General features: G+C 42.0%; 1 protein-coding gene across 2 annotated transcripts; it reads right to left on the bottom strand.

Moving 5' to 3' along the window:
- Positions 1 to 759: 759 nt before the first annotated feature.
- On the bottom strand, positions 760 to 19789 carry hdlbpa (high density lipoprotein binding protein a). Of its 2 annotated transcripts, none has more exons than XM_058637971.1 (28): positions 19649 to 19789; positions 16434 to 16505; positions 14238 to 14353; positions 13976 to 14136; positions 12414 to 12629; positions 12095 to 12301; positions 11393 to 11608; positions 11081 to 11287; positions 10895 to 11002; positions 10705 to 10809; positions 10283 to 10361; positions 10056 to 10195; positions 9873 to 9977; positions 9654 to 9767; positions 9456 to 9542; positions 9228 to 9359; positions 8404 to 8622; positions 8006 to 8227; positions 7559 to 7777; positions 7323 to 7461; positions 7092 to 7243; positions 6359 to 6463; positions 6144 to 6278; positions 5779 to 5922; positions 4461 to 4640; positions 3708 to 3824; positions 3446 to 3586; positions 760 to 2269 (listed from the first exon to the last, which is right to left on the bottom strand). In XM_058637971.1, the coding sequence occupies exons 3-28, from the start codon at positions 14311 to 14313 to the stop codon at positions 2174 to 2176; spliced, it is 3822 nt and encodes a 1273-aa protein (XP_058493954.1). In that variant the 5' UTR covers positions 14314 to 14353; positions 16434 to 16505; positions 19649 to 19789; the 3' UTR covers positions 760 to 2173. The 2 variants fall into 2 exon arrangements, with proteins under 2 accessions (XP_058493954.1, XP_058493953.1); XM_058637970.1 differs by having other exon boundaries at positions 14232 to 14353.
- Between the last annotated feature and the right edge of the window lie 1188 nt (positions 19790 to 20977).

A 20977-nucleotide genomic window follows, 5' to 3' on the forward strand; every position in this document is an offset into this window, starting at 1 on the left:
ACAGACATGTTCATTAGGACACCAGGGAACTATTTTAACTTGGAGAAATAGGATATAATATGTCTCCTTTAAATTATTATTAGTAAATAAAATCACAATGCAGTGTTTAAAGGGACACTTCAGGGTTTTCAGTGTGTAAAATTTAGTGTCGGAAAACCCAGTCTAGTCTTTAGTTAACCATACCATTAGGTGATTGGACACTAATTGAAAATGAATATAAATATCTTATCTTCAATTTCTGCCAAATGGAAATAATGTCACCTAAATTTAACTCACTGGGCCTTTAAATGTTGTTGTGGTTGAACATATTTTATCCACTTAACAAAAATAAACTCTTAAGTCTGCTGCATCTAAGAATATGTTCATCTTGATGTTAGACGAGCTTTTCGGACTGAAAACTCAACTTTGTGTCACTTTGTTAAACACTCACTCTCCTGCACCAAATACCACAGAGAAAATCAGCAATTTTACATCACCACACATGATTGTCTCAATGGGATTTGGTGCAGGAGAGCAAACATAGCACAAACTTCAGTTCTCAATCAGAAAAGGTTGATTTATATTATATTAAGCCATTAGCCACAGCTGTCACACTGTATCCCATTTCTGTCATTTCCACAGGAAATATTTAACTATTAAATATCTGTCTTTTCTTTCAAAGTAAACCAGTGGTTTGTTTTCATTCAGATTCACTCCTCACCTCTTCAGTGATTTATGGTTTTATTGAGGAAAACCCACAGGCACAAGAAAGCAAAACAATTCATTTTCAATTTTTATTGACTTTTTGGACAATTTCTTTTCCAGTGTCATCCATAACCGTTCACTTCAATGGTATTTGCATAAATCTTTCATTCTGTACTAGGATGATATAAACCAAGGTAGGTTGATGGTGGATGCTGAAGTATATCTGCTCCTTTTGAGCAAAAATTAAACGAGTTAAGATTAGAACTGGGGGATTTTTACGAGAACTTTCAGAGGAACAAATCGACAAACCCGTCCAGTCGATCTTTAAAAAAAAAAAACAAAAAAAACAACATCTGCACATCTCTACCTGGTTTGTATCCTTCTAGTTGTAAGGCTGATAAAAAAAAGGGGACATTGCTATTCAAACAGAACATTCTGCATAGCAAGTGGAAGACAAAAGGACTGGACACTGACCCAATACACAGATGATGAGTAACACAGACTAAACAGAGAGTTGGCACATGGTGGTGGTGGTGGTGGTTTGCTGTTCTGCTCACAAACAAACAGTCTTTAGTTTCTTCTTCTTCTTCTTCTTTTCTGTAGTTAGATTTACTCTTCAAGTGTCACAAAAATAAGTTCATTCGACAGTTTTAAAGTACGAGGTTTGATGCGTTGGAGCTGGAGACCTAGTGTTGTAAAGAAGTTTGAGTTCTGGTGTGATCTCCACACATCTGGCAGTTTGAGTAGGTGCCATCCTGCAGCAGCTGAATCCTCCCAACACCTTCTTCTTCTCCTTCTTCTCCTCCTCCTCCTCCTCCCCCCCCCCAACTCATAGTATTTATCAATTCATAAGGCGATAAAGGTACGTGCCACTACTCGACTATAATCACAGGAGCACAGTTATAAGAGCAAATGGAGAAGACGTGACAGAAGGACAAAACCACTATGACAGTGTGCATGAGGGCTAAAGATTCAACTGGGCTACATGAGTGAAGCAGGAGGGGAGGGAGGTCAGTGAAACATGTGACCACGGGTGGGTCACATCACCAGTGGTAATTCAAAACCCTGTCGCCCCCCCCCACCGTGCAAAGGCAACTAAGAGAAGGGCAGCTCGAAAAATAAACTCATGTCAGGCCACCGTTTCATTTTGGTATAACAGTTCAAACCACGATGAACATTTCAATGTCTGCTTTGTTTTTTTGTTTCGACTTCAGTGTCACTTTTTTTTCTCTTTTCTTAGCATGACACATTTCTTTGTTTCTTTTCTTTTGAATGCAAAGCCCACGAGTCAATGACGGCACCTGATGAATCTGCAAAGACAGCCCAGGATACGCTAAACAGAGAAAGATGACGTTCTCAGGAACTGAAGACTTTGAGGGTCAGCAGTCAGTCCTGGGTCAAATTCGGGGGGGGGGGGGCGGGTGCTATGTGGGGATGATGGGGGATGATTGTGTTTCGGTTACGGGCTCGTGTGCAGCAGCAGCGACGCTCAGAAGCGCTTTGGTCCCCAGGGAGACGTCTTAGTCGCCACTGGGGCTCCGAAGCTCGGGAAATCTTCAGAGCTGGACATGTCGGGCGCCGGAGCCTGAGAGCAGGGAATAAAGAAAAGAAAAGAAAAGAAAAGAAAAGAAAAGAAAAGAAAAGAAAGGAAAGGAAAGGAGATTAAAACTAGAGAAAGCACAAACCTCCTCCAACAGTGTCAAGACAACCTGTACCAGTCACAATTACATCATTTATGTTGTTTCAAAGAAACACTCAGTTAACATGAATCTCACTGTCAGTGCCACTCCTATCCTATGAAACTAAATAGTGACAATGTTATGTTATTTCTAATCTTTTTAAAAACTCAGTGGCGAGTGAACAATTTTATTTTATCAGATGTACAAAATGAGGTTTTGCTACAAACATTAATGGCTAATGGTGACGCTAACTGCTGGAAGATGAATGTAGTGCGGACATAAAAGGAAATAAAGAAAGATAAAAGGAAATAAAAGGAGACTAAGAACAAATGAGCATGTTCGCCCAGGTCTGGAGTTCCCACTCATGCAACGCAGATTCATTTGACCTGGAAGTGAACGCTGAATAAAAACATTCCCACAGTTCATACATCAGTTTAAAGCTTGGATTAAACCGCTCTTTTCCCCCATAATCCAGTGTTAAAGTTGATTCAGAGGAAGACAATATTTGCAATTTTTAATCATTATTATTGGCCGATTTTTTTATTATTACAAATGACACATTTGTTCTCAGAAACTAAAATGTTCCCAAGTCAATAAATCTTGTGAGTATTTAATATTGAGTATCTACTTAATATTCTATTGAAAATACTGTATATAATTGAACTGCAGTGCAGCCATAAAATACATATTAATAAGATGCCTTTGTTGTCAATGTATTTAGAATATAATGAAATCGTTAGTGCCCACCACAGTGGTAACATTCACACGTTCACAATCACGGTACAGCATAAAACTATACAACATTTAAAAACACAGCAGGTAAGTGCTATAGGTGCTAAATATTGCACTAATCATGCTTTAACACAATATGTGGACAGAAAAACAGAACACACTCACGGCAAGACTTTAAGCAATTTATGAGTTATTTAATCAGTTAACACTGCCCTGATTTCTAAAACTCATCATCAATCAGCCCTAGAAATACCCTCATCGGTCGACCTCTGCTAGTGCTGCTGAAAATTCAACAAAAACAAACGCCGAACAATGACGGTGTGACGAGCTTTAAAGGTGGAAACCCTCACCTTCTCATTGCCCGTGGTCCATGGAGCCTCCCTCACCACGAAGCCCTTGGACGGTCCACGCTGCTCATCGCCGGCAGCGACACCTCCACCAGGGGGCCTCATGTACGCCATCTTTGCCTCGTTCTCCACAACATCTGCCAGCTGGAAAAGTAGCACAACAAAGTTTATGAATGCCAATCAGTGAGTGACTGAAATCTTCCATCTGTTCTTGTGCAGACAACAAAAAACCTGCTGAATAAACAAAAAGCTGCACTGTGCTCACATATTCCTCTTCCAGGTTAAGGAGGTGATCGATGGCCTCATCCACGAGCTCAGGGCGACCTGTGACCGTCACCCGTTTTGGGTCTGCAGCTCCACTTTGGGGAAACCTGAGATCAACCTAAAAATCAACAGAAAAACCTGGATTATTACACAAGAAGAGGGTTCAACAAGGATTTAAAATGACCAAACACAGAGCAAATGATATCTTATTGGGAATAAATCACGTATTTTAACGTTGGTGATAATGGTGTTACTTCCGCTGCCTTAAAGAACAAATAACCCCACATCAGATACTTGGAGAATAAAGACCTTTTTTATAGCATCAGAACCTGAAAACACATCTATTAATCATGTTGCACAAGCTCAAATGTGCAGCTGACATCAATTTCAACTGATTTGCTTGTAATGAAGGGACTCTTGTGGTGGGAGGAGCCAAAGCCAATCACAAGAAAAGTCTGGATTGAGCCACAGATTGAGATTGTGTGAGATGAAACTTTATGTAAATCCTCTGGTATTATAACCCTTATTTTCTTTACATTAGGCAAGGTCACAATTATTTTGAATCAGATTTGATTAATGGTTCCATTCCCTATGGAGTTGTTGTAGTTATGACTTTCTCCCCCTTCATTTAGCGAGGAGCCTGAAACAGCTGTGCAGAAGCATAATCAAGATGGCTGCCAAGCGGCAGGACTTTGAGATCAAAAAGTCTTCAAAGACACAAAAATCGTCCGTATAACTCTGGGAGCAGCCTCACCTTAAACTCATCCATGATTTTGCGGATGCCTTTGCCGCGAGCTCCAATGATGCGGGCGTGGACCCTGTTGTCCAGGCTGATGTCCTCAGAGATCATGTCCTCCAGCTCATCCACGATGGCCTGGATGGCGTCTCTGGCAGCTATGGCTTTGTGCTCGTACCCTGTAATGGTTATCTGGTCCTGTGGGGACACGGGAGGAGACGTTTAACATCAACACCGAAGCACAAAATCTTTACTTCACAGGAGTTGGAACTCATTAAGAATAGACAGAAAAGACAGATGGCAAAACGCTACCTTTTTATCCCCAAAGAAAATAAACCGTCGGAAATAAAAGAAACGTCAGTAAAAGAATGACTTTCTACAGTCGGTTAAATCCCACCCAGTGAAAGCATTTCCTGTTTACGTGAAGTGCGTGAGAAACATGGTGCAGTGAATAAAGAAGTTGACCCTTATGACAACACACTGGATTCTGCATTACTCACACTAGCTCTCATGTGCTGTGCTTTGTGTGTTTTTCTTTTGTTGTTTTCTTGGAGTGGAGAATTGTAACTAAACCGTTTTGGTCATTTATCCACAGGAGAAAAATCACATTGTAAACACACATTTTCAGCAACTGTGGCTGTTGAGTCTTTACCCGATTTGAACCTGGGTTACGGGTTAGGTTATTACATTCTATTTTTATCAAATAATTGTTTTGATTTTACATTCCGTTTTAGTAGTTATTCTTATACATTACAATTGATTTAATCTCTCACTTAAGCCAAATACAGTTATTCAGTTTATATAAATAAAAAGCATGTTTTTGTGTCATCTGTGGTTTTATTAGTTTATCTTTTGTAGCTAAAATCAAAAGAGAAAGCTTTTTCCTACTTCTCCAAACTTGTGCCACTAATCTTTTTTTGGATGCAATTCATCACTTTTCATTCTCCTAGTTAACTCTATAAATGTTGTTTTTAGTGTTAGTAGTCATCCCACATTCGTCATTAGTGGTAACCGGACGCAGTCACACCTTGCACATGGCGATGAATATAGCTTAGCTTTATAGATTCTTATAAAACAAAGTCACAACTGTGGTCACACGGTCACACTTTCACAGAGTTTCTGGTTTCTGGTACAATGACAGCCTCTGAGAACGGTGACAATGACAGTGCAGCCATTCGTCACTGTTTGAGAAAGTGTGACGCCACTACCACTAACAATCAGAGCTGAGTCATGGTGAAAAACCCCTCCGTCAGAATTCAGTGTAGTTTTGTGTGAGCTGGTATTTTAGCACCACCTGCTGTGCTGTTGCAGGGTATGATTTTCAAATATACTATACCTGGTTTTCGTCATTCTTCTCGGGGAACTGGATGTTTACGTCATGCTCGGTGCGGATGGTTGTAATTATGGCACCCTTGCGTCCGATAATTTTGGGGTGATACTTAGGATCCACAGTGATGGTCAGTTTAAAGCTCCTGAGTGCCTGCAGGCGTTTCCAAAAAAGGATCACAGAGATGTGGATTAGACTTTGACTTCAGGTAACCCTTTACCTCAATCCTACGTCTGCTGCGACTCCTTGTGGCCCCACATGGGAAATGTTAATATTTAAGCTCTTTGCTTTAGTGTAATCATAAAGGCGCTTTTATGTTGATCTTAAAAGATAACCGCTCCATGTGAGACACGTGAATCAGCGGCAACACTAACCCGATCTTCCTGCTCGGCCTGCAGCTCTTTGACGCGCTCCAGGAGGCCCTCTCTGGCTCGATCCAGGTGATCGGCCAAACCGGTGATGGCGATTTGATCAGACTGCAGCTCAGGAGCAGGCACTTGAATATTAACCTGTAGGCAGACGGTGAGGTCAGTCACGCAAACAATGACGAGCAAAACAAAACCGTGGTTCAACCTCTTACAGCACGCACCTCAAATTCATCCATCATCTTACGAATTCCACTTCCTTTCTGTCCGATGATGTATCGATGAAGCTCAAAAGGCACTTCTACCTCGATGGTCAAAGGAACCAAGGACTGAGGAAAGGAGACAGTTTAGTGAGCACATTTGAACAATATAAAGAAAGAATAAGGACTAGGGTTTGACACTATATCATAGTATCTAAAAAATGGCAGTTTTATTTTTATATTTGGGGCCTTTAAACTACCTGAATGAAGTGTGTTTGTCAAACACATCTGTGTGTGTGTGTGTGTGGGGGGGGGGGGGGGGGGGGGGTTTTAATAAAATGTTTTTTTATAGACTTGATTTGACGACATTTGAAAAAATAAAGTAGGAAATAAAAAAACATCAAAAAGATTGGCCCTAAAGAAAGAAAAGTTGATGTGTCATGTAAAGACATCCAATAAAAAGGTGGAATTGACTCCTGACATTTGCTAATGATGGAGTCAACAACGTCGATGGCGAGACTGGAGTGGAGAAGCAAGCAGCAGAAGGTGTTTAATAGTTTTCCTTCGGCCAACTGCAAAACTATTTTTCCCTTGAGGGACAATAAAGCTCTGAAGAGAACTGGACTCAAGAGAAGCGGGGTGAACTGTAAAGTAGGTTGTCAAAATATTAAACAAATGTTCTCAGGGTAATTAAACGCAACAAAAGACAGTGCCTTGTTACAACAACATAATTAGTACTTAAAAACAAAACACTGACCTTCAGTGCTTCTATGGCAGCCTCGCACCGCTCTTTGCGGCCAGAAATCACGATCACGTCACACTTTTTGGGTGCATTTGGATCGACAGGCTCCTTCACTTCTCCATTTGCTTCTCCGTTCTCTTGAACGGGAGCATCTGCAGGAGGTGCCGCTAAAAATAAAAATTAAAGTTAGAAAGGTTTCTGTACAACTCCAAATTCAGGACTTTAACACTTATCCTTCTTCTTTACCTTGTGGGTCCTCACGCTCTGGGAACTTAATCTGTACGTTGTGATCTCTGGTAATCTGCTGGATCCGTGAGCCCTTAGGACCCATGATGGAGCGGTGGAACTTTTGAGTAATCACACACTCCATAGTCACCTGAGCATCCTGCAAAAAGGTGTTTGAGAGGAAGCAAAATCAGTTGGATTCCAAACAGACATGCAATAGACAACAACCTTCGTTAGACAAAACACTTTCTACTAACCAAGTCCTCAACGATCTCCTGCATGCGCTTCTTGGCTGCCTCCACACATTCTTTGGCTCCTTTGAGGGTGACCTTCTCACTCTGAGAACCAGTGCGAGGGAAGCTCACCATCACGCCGCCATACTCGTCAGCAAGGTCCCTGAGCACTTGGCCACGGCGAGACACAAAGTAGCGATGGTGCTTGGGATCAACGCTCATCGTATCTTCAACAACATTGTCCTGTGAAAGCAAACAAAAACGTTTCAGAGAACCAAAGGGTGTGAAATTAGATTATACTCATATATCCTGGATGTAATGATAACTCACTGACTGCAGGCAGTCGCACTAACACACATATGCCAGTAGAGTCAACCGATGCACAGACAATCAGGTTACAACCTTGTAAAAATCATGTCTGGCTCAGGCCAGGTTTAAAATTCTCTTCAGCTTGTTCTAATGGAGACTCACCAAACTCTTGATGAGGTGCTCCAGCTCCTTCTGAGCCTCCCGCACTGCCTCCTCAGTGCCAATCACAGTGATGAGCTCCTGGTCTTTATCCTCCGCGGTGGGGAAGATAATCCTCGCTCCGGTGCTGTCGCGGACCTTGCGGATGTTTCCACCACCTTTTCCGATCAGGAACTTGTGGTATTCCGGCTTGGCACGTAGCTCGGCAGTGTGGCTCTTTATTTGCTGGAAGAAAAAGGAAAAAATGCAAACTGTGTTATAAATAACAGCGATTGAAAGTTTAAGATCTTATGCTAAATGCAAGACCAATAAGGCACAGCAGCACAGCAGCACAGCAGCTCTTCACAGGCCCCCTCCTCAGCAAGGTCAAGAGAAGTTCAATATTCAACATTAATACCAACCTTCTCCTCTGCCAAACCAAGTAGTTGTTGCTTGGCTTTCTCTACGTCCTCCACGGGGCCTCGGATGGTGACCTTATCGATCCCTGAGCCCTCAGAGGGGAAGTGGATGTGGACGCCGCCACACTCCTCCATGATGGCGCGAACCAACCGGCCCTTGGTCCCAATCAAGGAGTTGTGCAGCTTGGAGGGAATGGAAACCTCCATCTCTGTGATGTTCGCCTGAACCCAATGAGACATTTATATTCAGACACGTTTGGATTCATTTGGAGGAGAGCAGAGCTGAAGCAGAAGTGATATATGATTTTATGTCGACTGTGGTGAATTTCCATGATCAGAATAATCACGAGAACATTGTTAGTAAGAATGTTTGATAAGCTTTTAAAAAGGACAAACGTCTGTATTTGACAGACAGAAGACTTCACCCCTTTCTGGTTATGAAACAAAGACATTTTATTTTTGCAGTTATCAAAACATTATTGTGAATTGCACTTATTGTGGTCAGCAAACTTGTGACTTTACATTTTCAATCCCACGTCAAATACAGAGAATCTCTGGGGATGGATGCGAGAACACAAACGTCTGCAGAACTGGATATTCTCCTGCCAGCCCACTACTCACATCTGTGAGTATTTGAGTAAGCTCACATAAGACAGGAGGAGAAACTCTGGAGAATCCACAGTGTCCTGCCTCCTGCACGCTCGCCTGGATTCTCCAGAGATTCACCTGATGCAGTGAACGCAATCCAGCCAGACAGACAAGCTGCCGTTACTTGTCGTATGTGAATGGCAAACTCTGGACATTGCCCTTGTGCATGCATTGCTCACCAGCTCCTTCTGAATTGCTAAGATGCGATTCCGCGCAGCCTCACAATTCGCCTTCTTCCCGGTGATGATGATCATCTCGGAGTTGCTGTTCTCAGCGGGCAGATCAATTTTTGTGGTGGTTTCCTCCCGAATCTTAAAAATGAATAAAGTCACAACTTTCATAGCAAACGTTTTGACAGAGTGACAGGGTGATTCAGCTGCGTATAACGACAGCTATGATTGCGGTACCTTCTTGATGTTTGAGCCTCCTTTTCCAATTATGTTTCTGTGGAACTGCTTGAAGATGGGGACTGAGACAGAGAAGCTGTTCTCCACCTGAGCAAAGGAACCACTGAAGATTAACACACAGCTGCACTCTGACATCCAGAGACTTTAATAGATAGTCTCTGGAGATAGAATTGGAAATAAAACCTAAATACTATTCACCATTTCAGCCACTATCTTCTGCATGAATTTGGCGCATTTTTCCACTTCAGTTCGTGGGCCCCTAAATTGAACGATGTCACTCTTCTGTGCTGGGTCGGGGAAATTGATGATGACCTGGAACAAGCGTGAGAGTCAACGTGAGAATAAAAAAAAAAAAAAAAAAAAAAGAAGGACAACCCAGCAGCGCAAACCAACCAATATCAACAGTTTGAGACTCACATCTGGGAATTTGTCGCGCACTTCTTTTATTTTCTCCCCCTTTTGGCCAATGATGGCTCTATGAAAACGCTGTTCAATGATCAGGTCCTTTGTACGCTCGTTCTCCTGAAAGAGACAACGGTGTTTAGCAAAGCCAGCTCTAAATGCAGTCATCACCTTCTCGACTGTGAAGCTTGTACCAACCATGCGTGACGCAAGCTCAAGCAGCTCCTTCTTGGCTTCCAGTACACCCTGAGGATCCCCCTCGATGCGGATGAGGTTGCTCTTCTCATTATCAGGGGGGATGCGGACGGTCACCTTGTGCAGTTCTTTGATGCGGTTGACTGTGAATAAAATCAGTGAATGTAGTATTTAACAAAAGTGCCAAGGTTTTCACAGCCACAGCCTTTTGATGGCGACTCTGTACTTACTGTTACCGCCGCCTTTTCCAATCAGGTGCCGGTGGAATTTCGGATCCACGCTGATCTCCGCATAATCCATACGGCTTATCTGAAAAAAATAATAATAAATATTATTTTATTATTATTATTATTATTATTAATAATAATAATAATGTTATTAATAATAATAATAATAATAATAATAATTAATTGCAAGATATTACTTTTTATGGCAAAGCAAATTTGCATGCACAGATGTGTCTGTTGCCATCAGCAAAGGAGAAATTGACATCTTTACTACTCTGGTTCTCAGCTAACTATGCGTCGTCAGCACTGACGAGAGGAAATAACTTTCGACTGAAATATTAGGTTCATTTGAAAAGATCCGAACAGACAGAACAGATTTATTGTCATGTTCCTTGGGGCAAAACTAATGGCAATTCAATACTCACCAAATCAGTTACGATGTCTTGAATCTGACTCTGCACCATCTGCACGTCTTTGGTGGGACCCTCCAGGGTGATTCTCTCCTCTCCCTCAGTGAACTCGATGTGCACCTACATGAAAAACAAAAGAAAGAGTGAATCAGAAGTAGGAACAAGGTGTTTAAAGCACTGTTACTAAAAGTGTGATTCCACAGACCTTAGGCCACTGCTGGGTAATCTTGGCCAAGTTCTGCCCCTTCTTGCCAATAATGAAACGATGAAGCCAAGAGGGAGCCGATACCGAGGAAACAGTGTAGCTGTTTGCCTGTGTAGGGAAATTAAAGTTAGTAGCTTTCCAAAACAGTCACCTGTGTATGTTGTCATCAAAATATTTTTTTTCTACCTTGGCATAAACTTCAGTGAGAGCCTGGCCCAGACGGTCCGGCTCACCACGAAGGATGACAGTTTCTGAGCTGCTGTCGGATGGTGGGATTTCGACCGACACACCGGTTTTATCCAGGATTTCCTGGAGGGTGTTTCCCTTGGGGCCGATCACATACTTGTGCTGAGACTTCTTCACCTCCACCGCAATAGTGGTGGCATTCTTCTTCTGCAACAGAAAAGGATCGAGGTGTTAAGATCCACTATCCAATCTGTAAAAAAAAAAAAAACCCAAGGCACCGTCATTATAAATGTTTGACTAAAATGTCCAAACCTTGTCTTCATAGATCTTCTTGATCGCAGCCACAGCAAGGGCCACCTGCTCCTTTTCCCCAGTGATGACGATCTCGGTCTTGTTCACGCTGGGAGGGGGAACATTAATGCGGGCACCAGTCTCCTGCATCAACTCTCCTACCAGCTTGTTGTAGGCACCAGTGAGGAATGGATGGTACACCTTATCAATGTTCACCCTCTCCACAGCACGCTTGTCCTGAAGCACGAGAGGGAAAATAAATACACACGGACCAACCATTCGCAAGTAAACGCTGAGAGATATCAAACATCTGTAAATCAGGGTTGTCATTTTTCCTCAAGAGGCCACGACCGTAATAACCTTTTTATACCGCTATTATTTTTAATTATGTATACATTTTGTACAGCAGCTACCTTGGCCAGGTCTTTTTCTTAAAGTGCAAACTTTGCAGGATTTTTAACAGCTTTATTGTGATGGTTAAATGTGTTGTTGCGGGGAGATTGGGGGCTGTCTCCATTCCCCCTACTGTCTTAAGCCTTGCTTTACGGCCCCACCCAGCGCCGTTGAAAAAAGGACTAGCAAAGACTAGCAAGGTTCCACTTCAAGAGATTTTTAACCTCAAAAGGGACTCAATAGGGAAAACCTAAAAAGTTAATAAGAACATTTGGGAATGCGAAGTCATGCTGCATGCACGCAAATACAAAATCAGAGAAGCCACATTACCTGCTCAGCAGAGATCAACAGGATCTCGTGCTTCGCCTTCTCCAGACCCTCCTTGGTGCCAGAGATCTTGATCTGGTTGCTGGGGTCGTCAGGTCGTGGGATTTGGATTTTGGTGGCGGTCTTAAGTTCAAGCTCCTGAAGCTTCTCCCCGCTCTTACCGATGACAAAACGGTGGTGCTCCTTGGGGATGGCAACAGAAGTTGTAGCCTGTTGTAGTTGTAATGATACACACTTATTAGTATATACTGCCCTTGAACTATAGATACTTCAAACCATCTGCCTTATGAATCATTTATTGAGAAATAAGGGTCTCTTTGACCTGAGTCTGCAGTCGGGACACAATCTCCTTGCGGGCCTTCATCACAGCGTCCAGTTTTCCGGAAACCATGATGGAGAGACCCTGATCTTTGGCCAAGGAGAGTTCCAGGTGGGCGCCGGTCCTGTTCATGATGTCAACACAGACCTTTGCTTGGTCTCCCTCCCCAAACTGGTTGATGTCCTTGTACTTGCGCTCTTCGAGTGGCACATGGAAAACCTAGCAAAAGTAGAAAACATTAATTTTCCATCATTTACTTAGGTAAATATGTTGAGACCCCACACTTCTGAGAGATGGTGAAGGCCTTTCTGCTAAATTTAAAGGAGACATATTATATCCTATTTCTCCAAGTTAAAATAGTTCCCTGGTGTCCTAATGAACATGTCTGTGACATGCTTTGGTCAAAATACCATAAGGATGAAGCACCATAGCAGTTTAATAACCCTGCTAAACCCGCCCCTTTCAGAATGCTCGGTTTTGTGCCTGGTCCCTTTATATGCAAATGAGACACAGGCAAACACACGCCCACTTCTTCCAGGGGGTTTCTGATTTGTCCTTTTTACTGTGCTCACTCGCTCAGCTCCTGCTCGCTCAGCTCCTGCTCGCTCAGCTCCTGCTCGCTCAGCTCCATTCCTCTCCCCCTCCCTCCACTAGTTCTCTGACAATATCAACATGGCAGCGAGAGTGTCGTCACAGGAAGTGACGTCCGACACAAGGATCAAGCCGAACACTGTCCAACTGTAAATCAGTTAAAAACACTTAGGGACAGCACCGCTGACCGCCACCGCTGATCGCTGCATAAACTGCTGCTGTATGTGACTGTATCAGACTGAGTCTGTGCTCCGGTCATGGAGGACGTACTGAACTAATATGTTTAATTAGGACGTGTCAGAATGGTCAGTTATGAGCTCTATTTGAGCTTTTCTTAAACATGTGTGTGTTTGAACGTCGGTGAAATACGTTCGCTGACTAAATACAGCGACCGCTGGCCGCAGTCTGATGTGAAGTGGTGCGAACACACGGACACACGTTTGCTGACTTTATCCGGCACATTAGCTTCATATATAAAATCCTCTGAGGCTGGAAGTTTGTGTAAAACACTGTGCTCCACTGTGCAGCCACCAACAGCACACTTGTCCCTCCGCGTTGACATAATACCGCTCTTCCTCCCTCGCCGGCATTTTATGGAGCTAAGGTGGAGCTAAGGTGGAGCTAAGGTGGAGCTAAGGTGGAGCTAAGGTGGAGCTCTCCAAGTAAACTTACTGGTGGGGTGGTAACATTCGCGGTGAAATGTGCATGCTGCTGTCATAAGGCGCAGGGAATTCAACATGGCGTGTTTTATCGCCTATACTTACACTAAGGGGGACCACGAAAAAAGGACTGAGTATTCTTTTTCCACACTTTGGCGACTGGTAGGGCCTCCAGAGTCCCAAATATAAGTATTAAAATGATTAAAAAGTTGATTTTGCATAATATGTCCCCTTTAACAACACAAACTGAAGAATGTGGAAATCATAACACAAATTACTGATGAATACTCCACATTAGGATTTGAATGAAATTACCTGGGTGATAATAGAGGACTTGAGAGGACGGATCTTGGATGTCCAGACAGTTTCCTGGGTCCCCTCAGGAGATGCCGCCTTCTCGGGCAGAGGAGGGAAGGCATCCTTGTAGGTAGGAAGGGCATCTTCCTCCTCTACACCACTGGGTCCTGCCACAGCAGCTGAACACAAAAAAAGACAGAGTAAATCCCCCAATGGCTTGATTTCCGTGTTGTACAAATCGCAGTGGAGCAGTAACCAGTTAAATCCAACATACACTCACCACCCTTCTGCTCTGGCAAGAGCCCACTGCGGTGCTCATTGAAGCTTTCCTGCGTAAGTACTGCGACTGAGCTCATGGTCAAAATCCCACGCTAAACACAGAGTCCGAGTGTGCCACTAAAACCAAAGATAACAAAGGGTGTCGTTATAAAGTCTTTAGTACAGGTTTGAAACAAAAATATATGACAGAGAAAATCACATCATTATGAATGCATGATTAAAAAAATAATAATTCAAGGAATGTCAGTCTGTCCGTCAGTCTGTCTGTCTGTCTGTCTGTCTGTCTCCAAGGACAAGGGGAAATGGGCAGTGACACAAAATTGTGAAAATGAACACCGTTAGTATGGGTGTTTAATCACTTAAAATCAAAAATGGTTTGCTTTTCATCGCTGCTTTTGAGCATCCACTTTCTACAGCAGCCCAGACAGATGAAGCATTTCACTTTGTTTTTTTATTCACATAAAATGTCAAATGGTTCACTCGACAGGCTTCAAACTAGGCAGGGGTGTGCACTGCCAACTTTGAGAATTGTTTGGATAAGAAATATAAGCGATACCGGTGAAATTGTGACAGACATATCATTAGACAGGCCACAGAGAGAGGATAAGAGTCAGTGGAAGTCTGAGATGGGAGTACTGCTCTAACGAATGATACTCTTGTATAATAATATGCTGTAATTGCTACAGTTGATACAGTTACCGTATTACAAGTTTATTTTGCATTCATGGATTTGATCCAGCTCACATCTGTCATCATTACGAGTCTCAGTCAAGTAGAGCTGCAACTAACGATTATTTTCATAATCGATTAAAAAATGTCAATTGGTGTTCGTCAAACCTGGAAATGATGATGTTCTCAAATATTTTGTTTTGTCTACAAACCAAAATGATTCACTGTTAATGATTTTTTTGTTATCCAGAGCAAAGAAATTAAGAAAATATTCACATTTAAGAAGCTTAAACAATCGGAAATCTTGTTTTAATCATGAAACAAAGCTTCAAACTGATTATTCGATTATCAAAATAGTTTTCGATTCATTTAGTAATCGATTAATAAATCGATTAATTGTTTCAGCTCTACAGTCAAGTGACTCAATCAGAAGTGAACCATAGGTGAAACAATTAATCGCTAATTATTGAGATGATCAAATAATTTGAGTACTTGTTTTGATTTATGAAAGTGATTTCAGTTTGTTGAATATGAATATTGTCTGTGTCTTTGTTCTTCTAAGACAGTAAAACTGATCCGATCCGAGTTCAGGAGTGACAAGAAAAGCTTGTAATCAGATCACGTCTGTCATTACAGTTAAAACTAGATAAAAACAAAAAGGTCTGAGTTTGATGCAATCAGGTTTGACACGGTACATGAGCTTATCAAGCGTGGACTTTGGGAGTTTCATCATTATCTAATCTATTTTAATCAGAAGAAGTCCTGTGTTTCATAGAACCACACTTCTCCTCACATTTATGTCATTGCCACGTTTACCTGTACCAACCATCTGACAGTGGGGCAGGGCTACAGCCAAAGTACAAGTGTTTTGAAACCGGTTTGGCTTCTGTTCTACTGTCTTTGTCCAGGGGCAGTTCCAAGAACTGAAGCTAGGGGAGTAGGCTCCAGGGCTAAGAGGATTTCACTTCGCTGACCCCCTCAGTATGTCCACACTGGACAGGATTATAGCAAAATAGAAATAAGCCCATCCACAGAAAACTCAAGTAACCTGTGTGGGATCTTTGAAGCTAAAAAGAGACTCTACAGATAAATAAATCAGAGTTAAATAAATGTTTTAAGTGAATAAAATGTTGCTTATTTCTGCTTTTAGAAAGGGGGATAAAAACAAATCTGTACTCAGAATAAAGCTGGATTTAACTTGAACTTCAACGAGTTGTGTCCCTGTTTCCACAAACAATATCTGGCAAACAAAAAGAGTTCAGCATCCATTTTTTTGGGGTGGATGGAGACAAAGAATACCCACGAAGCAAATGAAAGAAACTCACTAAAATGTTAAGCATTGTGAACCGTGGATGTCAGTGTAGCAGAGCATCTGTGCCCCCTTAACACAGTAGAGGACACACTGAGTGGCCCCTTAAAAAACATTTCAGAAATTTGCTGTGGTTGACTTTATAATAAATACAATGCTGCTGAGATTTAATGAGTTCCACTAACTACAGAGAATAATTGGAGCTGATTATTTACTTACCAGCTAAATGGTCAGTTACCAGATAATCCGTCCTGTAAAGATGGAAGTTCCCGTCAGCCTGCCAGCTTTTGCCTGAATAGCAAAAAGAAATGATCATTTGTTACAGAGATTATTAGAAATAGTATCCTCTTAATTTAAAAAAAAGGGACATATTTAGATTTACACTGAAAACATCCTAATGAACTATAAAACTTTGTGTCATTAAATTCAACTGCTGATGGTGATTCATAAGGCAATAGTTTTATTTTAAAACTTCATAAAAGAAAATGGAAACTTGAGACATTATCTGGAAAAAACTGACTTTACACTTGTTGTGTTGAACAACAATGGACCATTGTAAAGGCATAACTTGCATATTTTGATCATCAAACTCCTAATGAGATCAATAGAAAAGCTGCTGCCAAGATACTGGCACCTCAGGGTGATGAAAAACAGTCTGGAAAATTAGCAGTGTTCACATTAAGACGCCAGAAAGAACATGATGTTCCTGTTGTACCTCAGCTGTAAGTCACTTTGGGCAAAAGCCTCTGCCAAATGAGTGACTGTAAATGCAGTAGAATGTAAGAGCCAGTGAAGCCTGTTCTTCCTGAGAAGCATCTGGCTTCTATAAATGGACGCTGCTTCAAAACACAGAACAAACCTTGAATGACACTGCTTCAAAAGGCTGTTAGACGGTATACATGTCATTATCAAACTGTGTAATTGTTGAAGCCTGAATAGTTTGATACACAATGGTGGGAAGTCATTAGAACATCTGGGTTAACTTTACTAGTTTGCCAGTGCAAGTTACAGTTTCCTGTCACTCCATTAGAAATAGTACCAAAATAACAAGCCACAACCATTCCATTCTTTGGCACCAGAGTACAATAGGATGGTGAGCCAAACCAGCTCCACCCACGACAATCAGCTGTTTGAGGGACAGAGCCGTGTAAATAGCCCATGGAAGTCGAGGCTTACACCTGCAGTCTATTCTCATATAAAACTTGACATCTTGGTCAGACAAACAGCCACAAACCGAGCAGCTGCCGGATGTCTTCCATTGTCGTTATTGTGTTGTCTGTCGTGTTGCGTTCAACGTCGTCGTCGCACCTGTAAGACGTCATGCTACGCGGCCAAACCACATCTACCAAGTCGTTGAGCAACAACACAAGCTTGAGCCAGGGCTTTACCAATTCAAACCATACCATACTGTACCAAACCAAAGCACACCACGACGGAAACGCAGCAGAGTTTAATTCCATTTGGTGAGGATGATATAATTTGTTACTCTGCTTTAAGATTTTCAATCATGGAGATGTAACAGCACTGTCGATTTCACAATATTGTGAGAACTATTGAGTGATGCTGTCATGAACCTGTCAAACTAATGGTCTTCTGGGCAAAAAACAAAGTATTGCAGACCAATTAAAGAAATGGATGCCTAGCTTACAAGATAGAACATTGCAGGATCAGATTGTTTCCTGGAAAAACCCTGGATGTTGACGCCAAGTACTGCGTAACTGTGATGGCATGTGTGCAGTTATGCGCAAAGAGATGATGAACGTCTTCATTAGACAGGAGATCTTACGTCAAAATCACACACAGGCACACGATGTATCCTGATGGAAAAATCTGAGCTGCTAATAACTTTAACCAGCCAGTCAAGGGAGAACAAGAAGCTCGCTTTTCTTCGTAACGCTAGCATGCCAACCTCTCAGCCGACGTATGATTATATACACGAATATCCGATTAAGGATTATACTTAATGGTCAGTGGATGCTAATCCAAGATCGAGTTGATTTGCTGACAGCTGTCCAACGACATTCAAGCTAGCTGCCGTCATTTTGTCTAACGTTGAACCACATGGATAAAAAAAATGCACCAAGATCGAAACAAACGAGTCTTTACTCTCAGACACTAGCGCTGCATTTAAATGCGTGTTAAAGAAGAAGAAGAAGAAGAAGAAGAAGAAGAAGGTGTAAGATTCAGTGCAATGTGGAGGATTAGCTCTACATCTCTAGCTAGTTAGCAAACTTGCTAAAAACTTTGAGTGCAGTGTGTGGGAGACTGTGACACGTAGCTCCTCGGCTAAGTAGGTTTGCTCACTCAGACCCCCCCCCCCCCCACACACACACACACACACCACTTGAAAGATACTCTTTTAGCACGCCAGTGACATGAAGCTGTGAAACACGTGAAGGAATAAAACAGTCGACTGAATAGAGAAACATTAACGTTCACCAAAGTCTGGTTGTTTAGTGGAAGCTCGGTCATGTAGCTAGTTAGCGAACCTGCTTAAAACTTTGCAGTGTGTGCGACGGTGACACGTAGCTGCTCAGCTAAGTTAGCTTTACCGACTCAGACCCACGCAAACAACTATAAGAAGACGCATATTTAACCAACTAATGGCATGAGGCTAAAAAGAAGCTGAAAGTAAAACATTATAACTAAACTATCACGCGTACATATCACAGTCATGTTTTATTAGCTCCAATCTACAAGTTATTTAGCAGACTTGCTTTGACTTTGGAATGTGCGTCTGTGACACGTAGCTGTTCGGCTAATTGGTAGCTTTGCTCGCGCAAACAGACCCACACACACACACAACTTAAACACCTTTAGTCAATCCAATGACACGAATCCAGCAGAGGGCTGAAAAATCACAATCTACGACCAGTTTGATTTTTACACTTTCCAAACACCTAGCTAGTTAATAAAGTTGCTAAAAACTTTGTAGTGTTAGTGTTAATATGACACGCAGCTCTTCTGCTAACAGTTATCTTTTCTCATTTCAACTTACAACGGTACTTTAAAGCGGCTAATGACATGTAGCCAACAGTACGCTGACAAGTAAATGTTTAAATAACTCTACTACATTCGTATGTGGCCGGGCCGTCTTTAGTGTGTGTGTGTGTGTGTGTGTGTGAGAGAATGAGCTAAACGCACCCGATCATAAATAGTACAAGTTGTACTGGAGGCTTAGCTAGCGAGCTAACGTTAGCTTCCATTACAGTGAGTTCTACTAGCTGGCTAGGTCCACGTAGGCATACAGCTTAGCAGGAGAAGTGACACGGCGGCGTCAGGCCAGAACACACTGCACCGTTCACAGCTGCTAACTGTCGACACCACTCTCTCCAACAAGTACCGTCTCGCTACAGTGTCGCGTGTTGAGCATACGACAGCGGCCATGTTAATGTCATACAGTCGTGTTGTGCTGCAAAGTGTACAGTACTTACTTCTTTTATGTTCTCGTCTGCCCTAAAGGTGCAGGAGCTGAGATTAAATTCCACTGGCGAGAAGGTGGAATTGAAGCTTGACGGATATATACCAGAGCCGTCCACCAATCACATCCAGATACGTCATGTCTAAGAGTCCGGTTACAAGTAACTTGTGTGGATAGACACACACTCTTGTAAAACGTCTACATTTTCATTATAAACAGGCAGTGACAAATATATCCCTAATAATCACCACTGTGAAACATAATCATTTAGTATCACGTGACAGCATATTCTGAACCTTATTTATATTCAGGATAAGCACATGTGAGGCATTTCAATCTCAGTCACTTTACATGATGTATTATTTATACATTATATCAGATTATAACACCCTATGGGAGTTTTCATAACAGTGGGCATAATGTAGACGTGAGTCATAGTCAGACTAACATGTAAACTGCATTTTCTGGTGACATGAAACGGAATAGTTCACACTCAGATTAAAACATGCTAACTATTTTGATTGTAGTCACATTCTATATGCATTGTAATTACATTTTTTCACAGCAGTGAACATTTGACTCATAATCAGACTAACATGTAAGTTACATGTTATATAAATTGTTCCATTGTTTCATGATGTAACTACAGTTAGCATCATAATCTGATTGAGGTCAATATTTGCATATTCCAGTCTCCACAGAACAGGGAGGATAGTTAATGGTGGTTAATGTTAGCATTATAACTAACTAACTTGCCATTGTTTGATAAATACATTAATACATTTCTTCTACTTCTATGAATGAATACATTTCATTTGTAGAAGTTCAGGATTTCAGTCATCACCTGGAAACTTCAAGCTGGCTGCTCCAACACTGTAGTTTTTCCATTGGTGGATCTAAGGTCAGGCCCACAGGGCTGAAATCTCATCGGCCCTAAACTGCCCATGTCCTGTTTCTCTCTGTCACTAGTCACTTAAATGACAATCACAGATGACAGTTTTCTTAAATGTCAATGCTAATTTTAAAGTACCACATTTTCACTTAATAGATTATGGCACACGCTTGCCTTTGCAGCAAGAAGACCTGGGTTGGAGCCGTGGTCAGATCAAGGGCTTTCTGCGTGGGGTTTGCATGTTCTCCCTGTGTGGGCGTGGCTTTTCTCCAAGTTCTCTGGTTTCCTCCTACAGTCCAAAAACATGCAATATGGGGATTAGAATTGGACACTCTCCTGTTCTTTTATTGAGTCTTTTAACTGTTTCTTTGATTTGCTGGTTCGGCGGTGTTGCATTGTTAAGACCTGCTCCAAGATCATTGGAGTCAGGCAACAAGATCTGATGTCCGC

The sequence above is a fragment of the Solea solea genome, chromosome 9 (assembly GCF_958295425.1).
Source record: "Solea solea chromosome 9, fSolSol10.1, whole genome shotgun sequence".
Classification (NCBI taxonomy): Eukaryota; Metazoa; Chordata; class Actinopteri; order Pleuronectiformes; family Soleidae; genus Solea; species Solea solea.

Coding starts and splice junctions, on each gene's coding strand:
- hdlbpa (XM_058637970.1), bottom strand. CDS start 14,313: ATGAGCTCAGTCGCAGTACTTACGCAGGAAAGCTTCAATGAGCACCGC. Junction 12,302..12,413: donor TGTCCCGACTGCAGACTCAG/GTCAAAGAGACC, acceptor CAACTACAACAG/GCTACAACTTCTGTTGCCAT. Junction 4,641..5,778: donor AGAAGAATGACGAAAACCAG/GTATAGTATATT, acceptor GTGTCCCCACAG/GACCAGATAACCATTACAGG.